General features: G+C 39.8%; 1 protein-coding gene across 9 annotated transcripts in view; it reads left to right on the forward strand.

The window, feature by feature from the left end:
• The first annotated feature begins 243 nt into the window (after positions 1-243).
• The window catches only part of cadpsb (Ca2+-dependent activator protein for secretion b), a 60,789-nt gene continuing 47,570 nt past the window's right edge, over positions 244-13,462 (forward strand). For all 9 annotated transcript variants that reach the window (XM_070901985.1, XM_070901990.1, XM_070901988.1 and 6 more), the window contains exon 1: positions 244-576. In XM_070901985.1, the coding sequence (XP_070758086.1) occupies positions 244-576 (333 nt within the window). The remainder of the gene's footprint in view (positions 577-13,462) is intronic.

Raw genomic sequence — 13,462 nt, forward strand, 5'->3', positions numbered from 1 at the left:
GCGCAGGCGGAGAAAGCTCAGTGTGAAGCAGACTAAACCTCCTCCAGCACCACTCGTACTGCTGACATCTCTCAGCGAGCGAGTACAATCAAGGGCCTATCCCTGTCTTGACTTCGGGCATATTCTACATGAAATCCAGGGACGGATAAGACACAACCATCACCGGGGGATATCAAAAGAAAAAGAAAATCCTTCCTTCAGTAGGTCAGGACTTCCGTAGAGACGCATCACCTCTAGAGCAAGATGTTAGATCCGTCGTCCAGCGAGGAGGAATCTGATGGGATAGTGGAGGAGGAAAGCAAAGAGGCGATGGCACCTCAGGCCGGATCCCGCATCTCTCCGAGCAGGACCAGCGAGAGTTCGGGTGGACTAGCGCCCAGCAGCAGCCGCAGCAGTGCCCGTCCGACCAGCCCGAGCCCGTCCGCCGCCAGCGAGGAGAAAGAGGACCTGGAGAAGCTGCAGAGGGACGAAGAAGACCGTAAAAAGAAGCTGCAGTTGTATGTTTTTGTGATGCGATGCGTCGCGTACCCATTCAATGCAAAACAGCCCACAGATATGGCAAGGCGACAGCAGAAGGTAAGGGCCCTCGGTGCAAAGGCATCATTAATAACCACATGCTGACGAAAAGCCTCCTTTCATATCGCAGATGTTGTCATTGATGACCTACATAAAGGTAGAGCACTGAGGGGGTTTTGGCCACTAGGCCTATCCGATAGCGCACGGATACAGCACAGTCCCGGTGAGACCACTGTTTGCTTGTTTCTTGACGCAAAAATGTTGAAATCCACCGAGCATGACAGGAGCACATAAAAAGCGCTCCGAGCTCCGGATAGTGAGAGGACACATGGTAGCTACTGCAGAGCTGCAGACTGAGTGCAGCCCGTGTTCCTCCACACACACACACACACACACACACACACACACGCTCGCTCACAAGTGAGATCAATCCCAGCAAGCCCCATTAATTGAAAGGGCGTTCAAGAGATGCTAGATGGCAGTTTAAAACGGGACGGCGACATTGTCCTTGTTGGCCTACATCTCACCGATGCTTCCCATTAGATATGCAGCTGTATGTGTCTCTATGTGCTGCCTGCCTGGCGGATACCCAATTCCAACCCGTTTGCGCCATCAGTTATCCCGTCAATTTGGCCTCCCAAGGTGACTTTTAGGCACAGACCTCTTGAGGAGGATTGCTTAATAGCCTTTCTCCTCTGCAGATGAGCCTGGCTCCCCTCGACAGGTTACAGTAAATTAATTGCATTATATATTTTTCTTAATGTCCACGCTTTACATTTTTTATAGACTGTTTTCTGCAGGAGGTCCAGCTCGTGAGATTTATATAAGTTACTGTAAGGGACAAGGCCCTCATCCTGGTTTCACGTCGCTGCTGTGATGCTCCATTGATGTTGAAGCCAGTTTTGGGTCATGATGTCCTTACTGTCAAAGTCACCGTGCACAGGCCTGTACTGTACTAAAGGAAGGTTGAATTGATTGTTAAGTCAGGACTACAGCCCCAGTTTGTTGTCCTTGATTTGTGCGTTTGTCTGTCACACCAGAAATAGACCATCAACTGTTTGTGCTCCAAGGCTCTGATGTCAATTCTCTGCCATTTGTAAATTAAGGCGCAAATGCAATTATAGATGCAAGTGATCAACACGTTTTGTGTAGGGCTACTGGGAAAACATTGATCACCACATGCCTCAATGAGACTGTAGTAGCAGTTTCTTCTCCTCACTAGGCAGAAGGCGCATTCAGTGTGGCCTGTGTACCTGCCGAAGATTCATTCAGCTCAGTGGACCTACGGCGGATCATGTATCACTCATGCGAGGAAACACTATAAACAACACTATGGAAATTGCTCCTCCGAGTGTTTTGTTTTTGTTTAACCTGCAGACAAGTCGTCTTCCTCTGGACACAGTTTGAGCCATATGGTCCAGATTTTCTGCTGACTCACGCATAAGTGCATGTGGGAGGCAGAAACCACAGTGTTTCCATGTATTTGTTTTGTTTGGTGTCACGTTCAGCGTAGGTTACTGATAAGTCTAATGTATGCTTCGTGATGCACTTTCGTAACTGGTAGCTTAGGCGGCCACAATCCTGTGTTGTGGGTGAGTGAATATCTGGACAAAACAAGCCAATGCTTGCTGTCAGACCAGGAAATCAAAGCGTGTCTGCTTGCCTACAGTCTGCCCCTACACTTTGATTTGGTCCAAATTTGCATCCTTTGGCTTAAACCCCTTGAGAAAAATTATACACCTTGTGTAAAAAATAAATGACAACAATATAGTCTTTTTTAAAAAACACATTTAACTGGTTTGATTTGAATGACACTGAAAGAGGAAAATTAACTGCACAGAAACATTTAACAACACAGAGCACTTAAATGTATGTTTTTGGCAGTTATATGCATTTATCGTGTCATGGCGTCATACAGTCATCATCAGTTCACTGTCATTTAATTATATTTATATCCTGTGTGGTTATAAGAAAATTATTTGTCACAAAATACACTTTACTGGAGAAAGAATAATCAACTAGTCCACTATTTTCTCTCCCGACTGTGGGCTCCTCAGACGTCCATAAACTATAATTTATTAAGGAAATTCCTCACAGCGTTGGCTACACAATCTAATATGTAGCCTATAACAATTTTGGCTATTATAGATTAGTCACAGAAATATGATGAAGCAATTTCTGTAATGAAAAGACTTAAAGGCCTCAGCAAAACATGTGGAGCAGCTCCATGATAATCCGTTATTAGAAGCTCTGGCACACAAACAGCAGCGATGGGCTATCACAGAGAAACAGGCCAGGCTGCAGAGTATGCCAGCTCCACTGCTGCTCCTTGAAATGTATTGCTGTAACCTTGTCAAAGGGTAACACAAAAGGGCAGTAGCCTCCTTTTGAGGGGTGAGGGAAATATTTACTAATTCAGTCTGAAAGACGTCTTCACAGGCAGCAGTGTGGAGGCTGTAGTGTATTTGTGCATATTTAACTGGTGACGTGTGTGCGTTTGCATGCGAGACTAATCGTCTCGGGACACACTTACACTAATGGCCCCCTCTCTAAATGTGTTGTAAGTAAATTATTGAGGTTATGGATGGACATAGATTGTATTGGTGTGATTTATGGAATTATGGCATCGTTGTGGATTGTCCTGGAGGGCAAAATCCTCCTTCATTTAATGGCAATATGCTGCCTAAACTGTGTGCACAGAGGAATTAATCATAAAGGACAATTCATATGGCAAGGGCACAGTTGCAACAAACAAAAATGACAAATTAGTGTTAATGTTATGAGTGTTTTTATGTGTCCTGTAATAAGGAATTTCGGAATAAGGAATTAAAATTTTTCTATTGATGGCAAAGTCAGTCCGTTTGTTGGTCAGATCACAACTTTGGATGGATTACCATTCAATTTTGCACAACCCTAACCCATTCATGGTCCCCAGAGGATGTAGCTTACTGGCTTTAGTGAACCCCTGACTTCTCTAGCACCACAAGCAGCTCAAAGATTTCACTTGTTCCCTGAAACAGCTCAACATCTAATGGATGAATCGGCACAAAACATTCACTGTTCCCAGATGAATCCTAATGACTTTGGGGACCCTCTGATTTTTTCCTCTAGTGCCATTATGAAATTCACATCTGTGGTTTTGAATGAAAAGTCTCAGCAACTATTGGATGGATTGCCATGAAACATGTCACTTTTGTGATCTCTGCCTGCAAAACCAATGTACTTTTTGTTCACAGCTAATTAGCAAATGCTAAACTAAGATGGTGAACCTTACACCTGTTAAACATCAGCATGTTAGCATTGTCACTCATGATGCCATAAACATTAACTCAAAAAGTCGCTAGCGTGTCTCGAGACTCTTGGTCTTGTTGGTACAACTGAGCACAACAGAGCAAAAAAAATGAAAAATTGAATGCAGATTTGAATCTTAAATGAAGCTCTCACACAGTCAAACAGAATCAAACATTAGCAATCTGATTAATCAAACCCAAATGCTCTTTATAGATCACAATGAATGTGTTTCAGATTTGTGTATTTCTCTTGGGTTTAGGATTTTTTTCAATTAGAAAATGTGATGCCCCCAAGATAATCAGACCCAATCAACTCATCTGCCAGCGGGGTAACTTAATAGAGTGCCTCCTGGCTCAGCATTTTAATACTATACAGTATGCCGTTGATACTCCGAGAGAGAGGAGCTGTGGATGGTGCAGCATGCTTTGTGATATGAATATGAAGTAGACTGATATGCAAATCAGTGATACTTGGATGAAGTTTGGCGTTTAGTGCTGAGCCTGGCAAAGGAGTTTGGGTGTCCCATTGTAAATTGGTTTTACGTGGACTGGGTTTCCTGTCATGTTCTTACATTTTGAGCCATAATAATTGCCCTGTAATGAATGCAAAAACTGTTGCACTTAATGACGACTTACTTTAGGATAGTGTTCGTGGTGGTGTAAGTGTCAAGTCCTCTAATTTGCCATTTGTGTTGGTGAAGGCAAGAAGAACGAGTAATAATGTTGTGCCAGGATGAATGGTGCTAAGAGTAGCATATAGAGACAATATAAATTTAAATGTGAATAAAAGTTTGTGGTGAAGTTATCATAAGGCCGTGGAGGCTATAGGGAAACAGGTCTGAGCAAGATGTTTGCATAGACAATCACAGTATGGCACAATAGTCAGACATTATTTAATCTTTCATGACTTGATGACTGTCTATACACTTGTGTATACACATATTGACATATAATGATGTAGGTAACTATGGCATTTGAGCTCATGGATAAGGGACAGATGAGACGATGATATGAGGATGGAAGCTAGAGGAAGGAGCTGAGGGAGAGAGGCAGATTAAACTGACATCACTGGAAGAGGCATGAGTAAAATTAGTAACGTTAAAACATTAATAAGTATACACTTCCTGTATGTGCAGTAAGGATTTTCATGAATGGTTAACATTTATGTGCGCTGTATGGTTTTAAAAAATCATAGTGTATAGACTATGTGTCTTATGTCATTGGAGTATATGATGTCATTGCCCCCCATTTCTCCTGTCTTCCTTGAAACTGCCTGAGCTCATTATGTTCATGAAACACACAGTCATGTGGACAAGAGAGAGCGGCAGTAAATGGCGAGTAGCAGAAGTATGACACTGAAATCATTTGCATTATTATGTAAGATCTTCAAATGGTGTTCTGCCTGAGAAAAAGGCATCCTTCGATAATAAAAGAAGCCTCGCAGCCGGTGTCAAAGTCGAGCTTTGAGTTAACAATACAACATGTCAATCAGCATTTGAATGCTGCTGCTGAAGAATGTTAGTCTCTCCCATTAAGTGGCAGACATTTTAGCATGTTTTAGCAACACCAGTATTGAAGAATAAAGGTGTTCGTCAGTGGTAAGGATATGAAAGTGGATTCCAAAGGAGTGACAGCTGAAAAGCAGCAGGGCGAAATACCCCCTCACCTACAAACAGTGCAGCCGCGTGTAACAAATCACAGCTTCACAAATTAAACATCTCTTCTGTCTGCATATAACCAGGAGGGAAGGATAAGATCTTATTCGTTAGAACGTCTTTTCCCAAAGGTTTCAACTACTTTGAAGGCAGCAATCACAGTCAGGATCAAATGGACTCATATTTGCCTTAATCCAATCATGTGACCTGATATTTGTACACATGGCAATCATGTACTCGTAAAAAAAGCTGTAGAAATGCAAAAGTTGCACCACAGAATGCATGTTAATATACAGTATTTTTATGTTTAAAGGTGGCAACATGTAAGGGATTATTCCTTGACTCTCACATGACGTGATGTTTGTCTCCTCCAACAGCTCTCTCTCAGAATACACTATGTACTTGTTAATTACAGCAGGACCTATGCGTCCTCACAGAGCCTATGTAATCCTGTCTGCCGTCCATACATTTTAATTTGTGTAGGCAAATGTTAACCATCTACAGTTAGCATTTGCTCAACCTTAATCCTTGTGGTACAACTCAAAAACACTCATGTTTTCTGAAGGACATGGTCTCTGGACATGAAGCATAATTGTCTGATTGAGGACAGTTAATGTGTCCTCATACTGTATGCATGGATTTAGACGGATTAATCCTCCTGTCATTCTTTTTTTTTTTTTTCATTATTGGTGTATAAGATATAATCCCTGCTCCCAATACTGCACACAAGTCATACTCAGAGAAAAGCGGAAAATGAAAGCTGGTTTATTAAAAAGGGACATTGGACATTAGCAGCTCTGGTTGGCAAAGCAACCGGAAAACAAACAACAAACCCTATTTTTTAACAACACACATAAAGTCTTTCTTTAATGAGCTAAATTTATGACCTATTCTTAAAGCAACAAGGACTTACATTACATTTATTATCACTTTTAGATTCTTACTAACCTTATCAAAATTAAAAGTAGGGCTGTTTTATTTTCATTTGCAATTAATCTGCTGATTATTTTGTCAATTAATCCTTTTGGTCTCTAAAATGTCAACAAAAAGGGAAAAAATCCCAATCACAGAGTCCAAGGTGATGTTTTCAAATAGCTTTGCAAATAGTTTTGTCAGACAAATTGTCCAAATCCAAAAATGTTCAATTTACTTTAAAAATTAAGAAAGAAAACTGGCAAGCATTCACATTTTAGCAGGCAGAACCAGTGTTTTTAAAAAAAAAAATTTTTTTATATATATTTTTGCATGAACGATCAATCAATTGTGAAAATAGTTGCCAATTAACCTTCTGTCAATCCACTAATTGATTAATTGACTAACTGTTTCAGCTCTAATCAAAATGCTGCTGGTAACTACAGACCGTTTCAGTGGAATTGTGTTGGAATTGTGTCCAACTTTAGTTCATTAACATTAACACAGCAACAATTAAAACATTTAGATTTGAAACATCTGTATAGTCAGTAGTTTTGAGCAAACCTCAAATAGATCAGAGTGCGCTTTGTGTGTTTGTGTTTGAACATTTCTAGCCACTAAAGATGCCTGTGCAGCCTTTACATATTAATCATGGTGCCGTTTATATTACTCACATCAATAACCAAGCAGTGAAACCATAGCGGATCAAAATGAAAGTGTCATCACGTTCCTGTCTTCTCAAACTGTTGTAATCACATCCTTTTTCGTACACTGTAATTGTGACGTTTTTTTCCTCACAATTACGAGATAGTTTTCTCATAATTCTCAGATTCTAAGTCATAATTATGATGTATGGAAGTTATAACCACTGTGCAAGAAAACTTCTGTGAATCGTGTGATTTTTTTTTTGAGTCTTGCAAGCGAAATGAATGCAGGCAGCTGTTGGTGGTCGTTTAGGGCACAAGAATGTGTTTGTGCAAATGTGTTCGGTTATATTGAACCATATGAAACATTGCTTCAAAGGGAAAATTACTAGGGCATGACTGGAATAAGACAAAGAGGCGAGAGACAGAGAGGGAGATTAGTAGTGGTGATTTTCCACATTAAAGAAAGAAGACGGAGGTAAGAGCTATAGCAGGATCATTACCGCAGTCCTCTGTTGAACCTCTCTTCTTTCCCTGATGACTCTCACTGAGGCATAAAGAACACAAACAACAGCCTGGAGCAGCCAAGAGGCTGCATGTCAGGTAGACACTCTCAAGTTTCTTTCCTGTGTTATTATGGGCGTCACAGTCCTGCGCCACCGCCTTAAAACAGAGTCGGTGCACCACTCCCTTCCTGTCAAACACCAAACCTCTAACTGTTTCAGAGGCCTTCAAGGCTTCGATCACTATCACTGATGTAAAACGACAGAAGAAGCGTCATCATCCATACAGCAATGCAGTGAGACAACATAAATAATCATACTAGACCCATGTTGATAGCAAGAGACAAAAATGCAAAAGCATCTCAAGAAACAGGTTAAAATGACTTTTCTTCATACTTTTTACTGTTAAGCCTTCATGTGTATTTCTACACAACTTGCAATAATTAAAAAAATCCAACCCTTAGATATTCTCATATACCTTGTTAAAGGGGAATTTATCACATGACACATCAAAGTCTGATTGCAGGTCTTAAGCCTTTTGTGGCTCCACAGGGAGCTGTGAAAAATCTGATAAACTGCCTCAAGTGATGTCACTTGAGTCAGCGTCGGTTGGTGCTGAAGACGAGTTAGAAAATGAAAAAAATCTGAGGGTGTGGAGTTGAAGTGAGTTCACCAGACCTCTAGGCCGCTCCTCAACAGTTGAGTTGCATTGTGGGTAATGTAGGCGTCAGGTTTTGACAAGGAAGAAGAATGTGTGTAAACATCTTATTTTCTTTCCTTATCGTTTACAATCTTGAAAGTGTTACTGAAACACTCAAGTAAAGACCATGTTTCAAAAGTTTAATTGATGTAATGTGTGTGATCTATTTTCACTACATCTTGACTCACATCCTATTGATGAATACACACGCTGCAAACCTTATTAAGCACCTAACAAGACGAAACAGATTGTCACAAAGAAATAAATATCTGGGATAATCACCCTTAAAAGCAGAGTGGGAGAGAGAGATTTACTAGACAGAGAAAAGAGGGAAAAAGACAGTAAGTGATTTGTGATGGGAGGGTGGAGGGAAAGGATTTATGTCTCAGACTCCTGATGAGAGTAATGCACCAGCATCAGACAAAGATACCAACCCACTGTCTACTTTGGAGGCTTTACATTATAGAATAGCTTTGTGAACCAACACTATCACACAAGGATACAGGATATAAATGCACAATAGATTAATAAAACATATTATAAAAAATCTGCTGTGGCATAAAATTTAGATACTCAAGTAAAGTCCCTAAATATTGTACTGAAGTATACTACTTAAGTAAATGTACTTACTTTCTACCGCTGCTGTATGCTGTGTAGTTAGTATGAGCACAAAACGTGTGGAGTTTCTTGCTATTGCATTTGGAACATTATAAAATAGGACATTGGATGATAAACATGCATTTAATTATAAGTCATCAAATGAATGTAATCAAAATCAGGCAGAACAAATAACTACCACTTCAGTTTTTCAGTAAGTGAACCCTATGACTCTTGTAGTGGAATAGACAGAATTGATTTGACTGTTTTAGTGCAAATTTATGTAAATTGTCCCATTGATTTGATCCTGTCTCTACTATAGAAGCTCACATGTCCATACCTTTTATGTTATATTAGGTTGAAGGCCTTATTTTCTGCTCGGTAACTGAATGAGCATAATGAGGAACCAGCTGAGCTGTATGGCTGCTGCCAGTGAGTTGGTGGTGTGATAATGGATGATGGTTACAAGAAGGGGCTTAGCTTGTTGTGAACACAGTGTTCTCCTGTGTGTATCAGCAGCGCCACAGCTCCTGAATATGACAACAGTGTGAAGACTGGTTATACAGAGCCGGAGCTCCCTGTTTCATCCCTGTTTGCCGTGTGTCAGGCTCTGTCTGCAGAGTATACACCTGGCTGTTTACTAACCCAGCGGAGTGGTATTTACTCACACAACGCTGTGTGTGTGTGTGTGTGTGTGTCTTCAGAGCAAATGTGTCTGGTTGGGGATAATAACTCATGCATCTGTCTTTGCATAATTGTAGTTTTGTGACCACAGCCACTACATGATGCGGGTGTTTTGTGTTTGATCCTGAGTCCTGTTGCTGGTAGATTTTGTGCAGCTGTCATGCAGCGCTTGCTCCCGTACTTTGTGTTTGCTGTTTGCTCAGATGTGAGCCGGCGGTGTCATCTGCAACATGACTGAAAAAAAGGCTTTGTCTGGCGAGAGGATTCAACGATAGCATGTTTGCTGAAAACCAACAGCAGCACTGGTTGGCGGCACTTTCCTGAGCAAACAGATTTATACACAATACGGACGTTTAGTTTGACATCATCACTTTGCATATTTGATCTCATGAAAGTAAAGTTTACTCTCCTTTTCAGATTGACATAAATCTAAATCACAGTATATCGTCATAACAATGTTGATGTTCAGAATCCTAATTTTATATAAAATAGCATGTTTTAGCCTCATTTTTAGATTTAGTTGTTGTATAATTTTGGTCTATTTTTTATGAATCAATTACTATTTGATGGATCTTCCCTTTTCAATGTTATGTAACTTCTAGAGGAAGCTAAAGGGTGAGTCAGCACAGCAGAGGCTTTACTGCGCTGAACTACACAAGCTGCATATATATATACTTCATTCAATTAGCTAATTATTCCACTCATCACAGCACTGCAAGGACAGCTGATACCTTGTATACCTCACAAGCCATGTTGATTAAAAACTTGGATAATATGATGAATGCAATCTTAATCGTTGTGTATAATTATTGTATATTATGGGTGTCTCTCTCTCTCTCTCTCTCTCTCTCTCTCCCCTTCTTTGGAAAGAGAGAAAGATGAGTGGCCAAAGATGAATGATCAACTGATGAGAAGATAAAACACTTTGAAATACACTTATGATGATTAAAGTGTATAACTTACAATATAGGACAAATGTTATAAACTGTATATTGCACAGCAGTTACATACAGGACATTCAGGCCCTTGCTATATCGCTGAGGACAATTACAGTTAAAAACCGAACACTGCAAATAAAGTCTGTACAAATGTGTGCAGCACTGTTTTTTGTTTTTGATCCGATACACCTGTCTATAAGACTCTCTGGTGTGTAACAACTGTGTAGTAATTGTTAGGCCTAATATATTTAGATGTCATTAATTTTAGGCCAACCAATGAATGAATAATTAAAAGGAATCAATATTTCCCCACCAGAGTTTTGTTCTTGGCAGGATGGAGAGGGCTTTGAAACAACATTCATGCCTTCATGTCGGACTCATGACCTCAGTATTATTAAAATCCCGGCCATGGCCCTGAATAGTCTCTATAAGTTACAGATCCCATATGCAACAATCCCCCGATTACATCGTAGGAAGTGATTGACAGTTTTCCTTCCTTTAAAATATAAAATACTTTTCCTTTTATTGATGCCTTTGTTTCCTTTGTTTATTAAAAGCTACATGGTATCTTCTGTCATGTTGTATATGAGATACCAAAAATGTGTTGTTTCATCCCAAATGTATAGAATTTCTCCTGCACTTCACTCAGATGAAAGAATTGTGGCAAAAAGGACCAAACATACACTATATTGACGAAGCAGCATGTAGGAATTTCCTTTTTCAGTTCACTGAAGAATCAAGATAAGTTCTCGATGGGGCTTAAAACTATGAAACTGTGTTAGCTGACTTTTCCTTCATGTTATACCATCTGTTTATCTCTACTCTGCACTGTCCATTAAACAGTAATTCATAGAAAAGGTCATTAGATAAAGTTCAAGGGATCTAAACTACTAAAGATATTTATCATTTATCATGAAACCAGTTTTTAATGAAAGATTCTTCTGGTCGTTAAATGTTTCACAGTGACTCAAATATTGTATCAGCCACGTGGTTGAACTATAAACCTAAAATCCATAGTCATTTTAAACTGTAATGAAGTTACTGTACGTCAAGCCAATGCAATGTGCATATCCCCTCTATTGATATGTAAAGGGTGATTAATGTCACTGCCCACTTCATTGCAAGCCAATGAATCACAGTGTAACACAGCAATCTTGATAAGAGCCACAGAGAGAGAATCAATAAGAGCAAAACAGGAAAGTATATCTTGGGAGTCTGGCAATACTGATGAAAATGGGGGGCATTTTCTCTCATCCATCAACTTGTTTACTAATCAGCACAGTTCTCCAATCAGCAATGAAATAAAGAGCGTGAACAACTGAAAGTTATAAATACTTTATACAGCTCAACTATTCTTTTTGGTAGAGAATTGGTCACATTTCACCTGGTTCACTGCTGTGTACTTCAATGTCAGCTCTCCAAATAAACACACACACACACACACACACACACACACACACAGTTAGCAGCTTGCTGTGTTGTCACATAAAGTCAGATTGGCCGAGAGAAACTGTCAGCAGAAGCAAAAGTATTATTAGCTTTGACCTTTCATGGTGAAATCTTCAGGTAAAACAGAAATGTGTTCTGCCAGTGTTTGGATGACAGCCAAAAACCTAATCTCCTGCAGTTTATTGTAATATTCCTTCTACAGCTATATGTGAAGGGGGAATTTGAAGTTAATACGTAAGGTTAATAGAGGCCACTCTGTCCTTGGCCACATGGATTACTGCCAGGGCTGCAGCTAATGTTTAAAGTCATTGTGAATTAATCTGCCAATTATTTTCTCGATTAATTGTTTTGTCTCTATGTGTCAGAAAATTTCCCAGATGTCATGATGATGTCTTAAAAATGCTTGTTTTATTCATCAAACCCCAAAAATATTTAGTTGAATCCATCAAATCTTTAGAGGCTGGAAGCTTTTGCTTGAAAAAAGACTGAAACTATTGATCAATCATCAGTTAATTATTAAGTTGCTGATTCATTTTCTGTCAATCAACTAATCGATTAATTGTCCCATCTCTAATTACAGTTCAACAAAATACAATGAAACTGATCAGAGATCCGTTTTGTCTACACGCTGCAGTCTAGTTGCTTTAGGACACTTTAAACAGTAAGTGTTAGGCTGCATTCAAGAAAGCTACAGTTTGTGCGACCTCAGGTCTAGTGGCATAAGTGCTAGCTTTGTCCTGAAACATTTCAGTCTGCTTGGTTCAAGTCTGCTTTTGTACCTTTTCTCAAAAGCCCAGCAGCCCTTCAACAGAAACCACATCAGCCCACATCCTACCTCAGTATATTCCACATTATTCATGCTACTTTCTTGGTTTTGCTTTCCCTGTTGGTGAATTGATCGCAGCTCATCACTCCACATGCCTACACTTTAGCACTTTAGCCTGCGCATTTTCCATGTCTTCCTTTTTACTAAACTGTGTTTAAGGCTCCTGCCTGGAAAACAGTACTTCAGAATTTAATAAGAAACTTGTTCTCATGAGAAAAAGGAATGAAATTCTCATAAATTAATGTTAGTCTGTGCATCATATACGATATTATAATGTACATTATGAGGAAAGACAATTGAAAGTGACAACTGTAGTCATGTATGTATCCTCATCCTCTTACTTTCAGAAATGGACAAGAAACCAAGGACGGGTGTATTGACTTCAGCCTCCGAGTGTCTCCATAGACCGGGCTGATTTGCATACTGGTGTTAATATTAACATCTCTTGCCTCAGGATGTTCCTTGAACACCATGGTCTATTAAAACATAGCAGGGATGGTCCGCACTTTCTCTTTAATCTCACATCTAACTGTGGCAAAGACGCATAAACCTGAAACCTTGAAGCAGAAGCACAAGTATTGATCTCTGCTGTTGTTGATGTGCTGTTATGTGTTGTTAGTGGATGTTTTATGTTTGGACATTGAGTGGTAGATCGTCCTGAGATTCACTCTTCCACAGCAATCATGAACTGGATGAAGTGGGAGTGGCCTTTTTGGTGAAATGATTTGTTAGGCTTTGAGTTCATGTT

This window comes from Enoplosus armatus, chromosome 3, assembly GCF_043641665.1.
Source record: "Enoplosus armatus isolate fEnoArm2 chromosome 3, fEnoArm2.hap1, whole genome shotgun sequence".
NCBI classification, from domain to species: Eukaryota; Metazoa; Chordata; class Actinopteri; order Centrarchiformes; family Enoplosidae; genus Enoplosus; species Enoplosus armatus.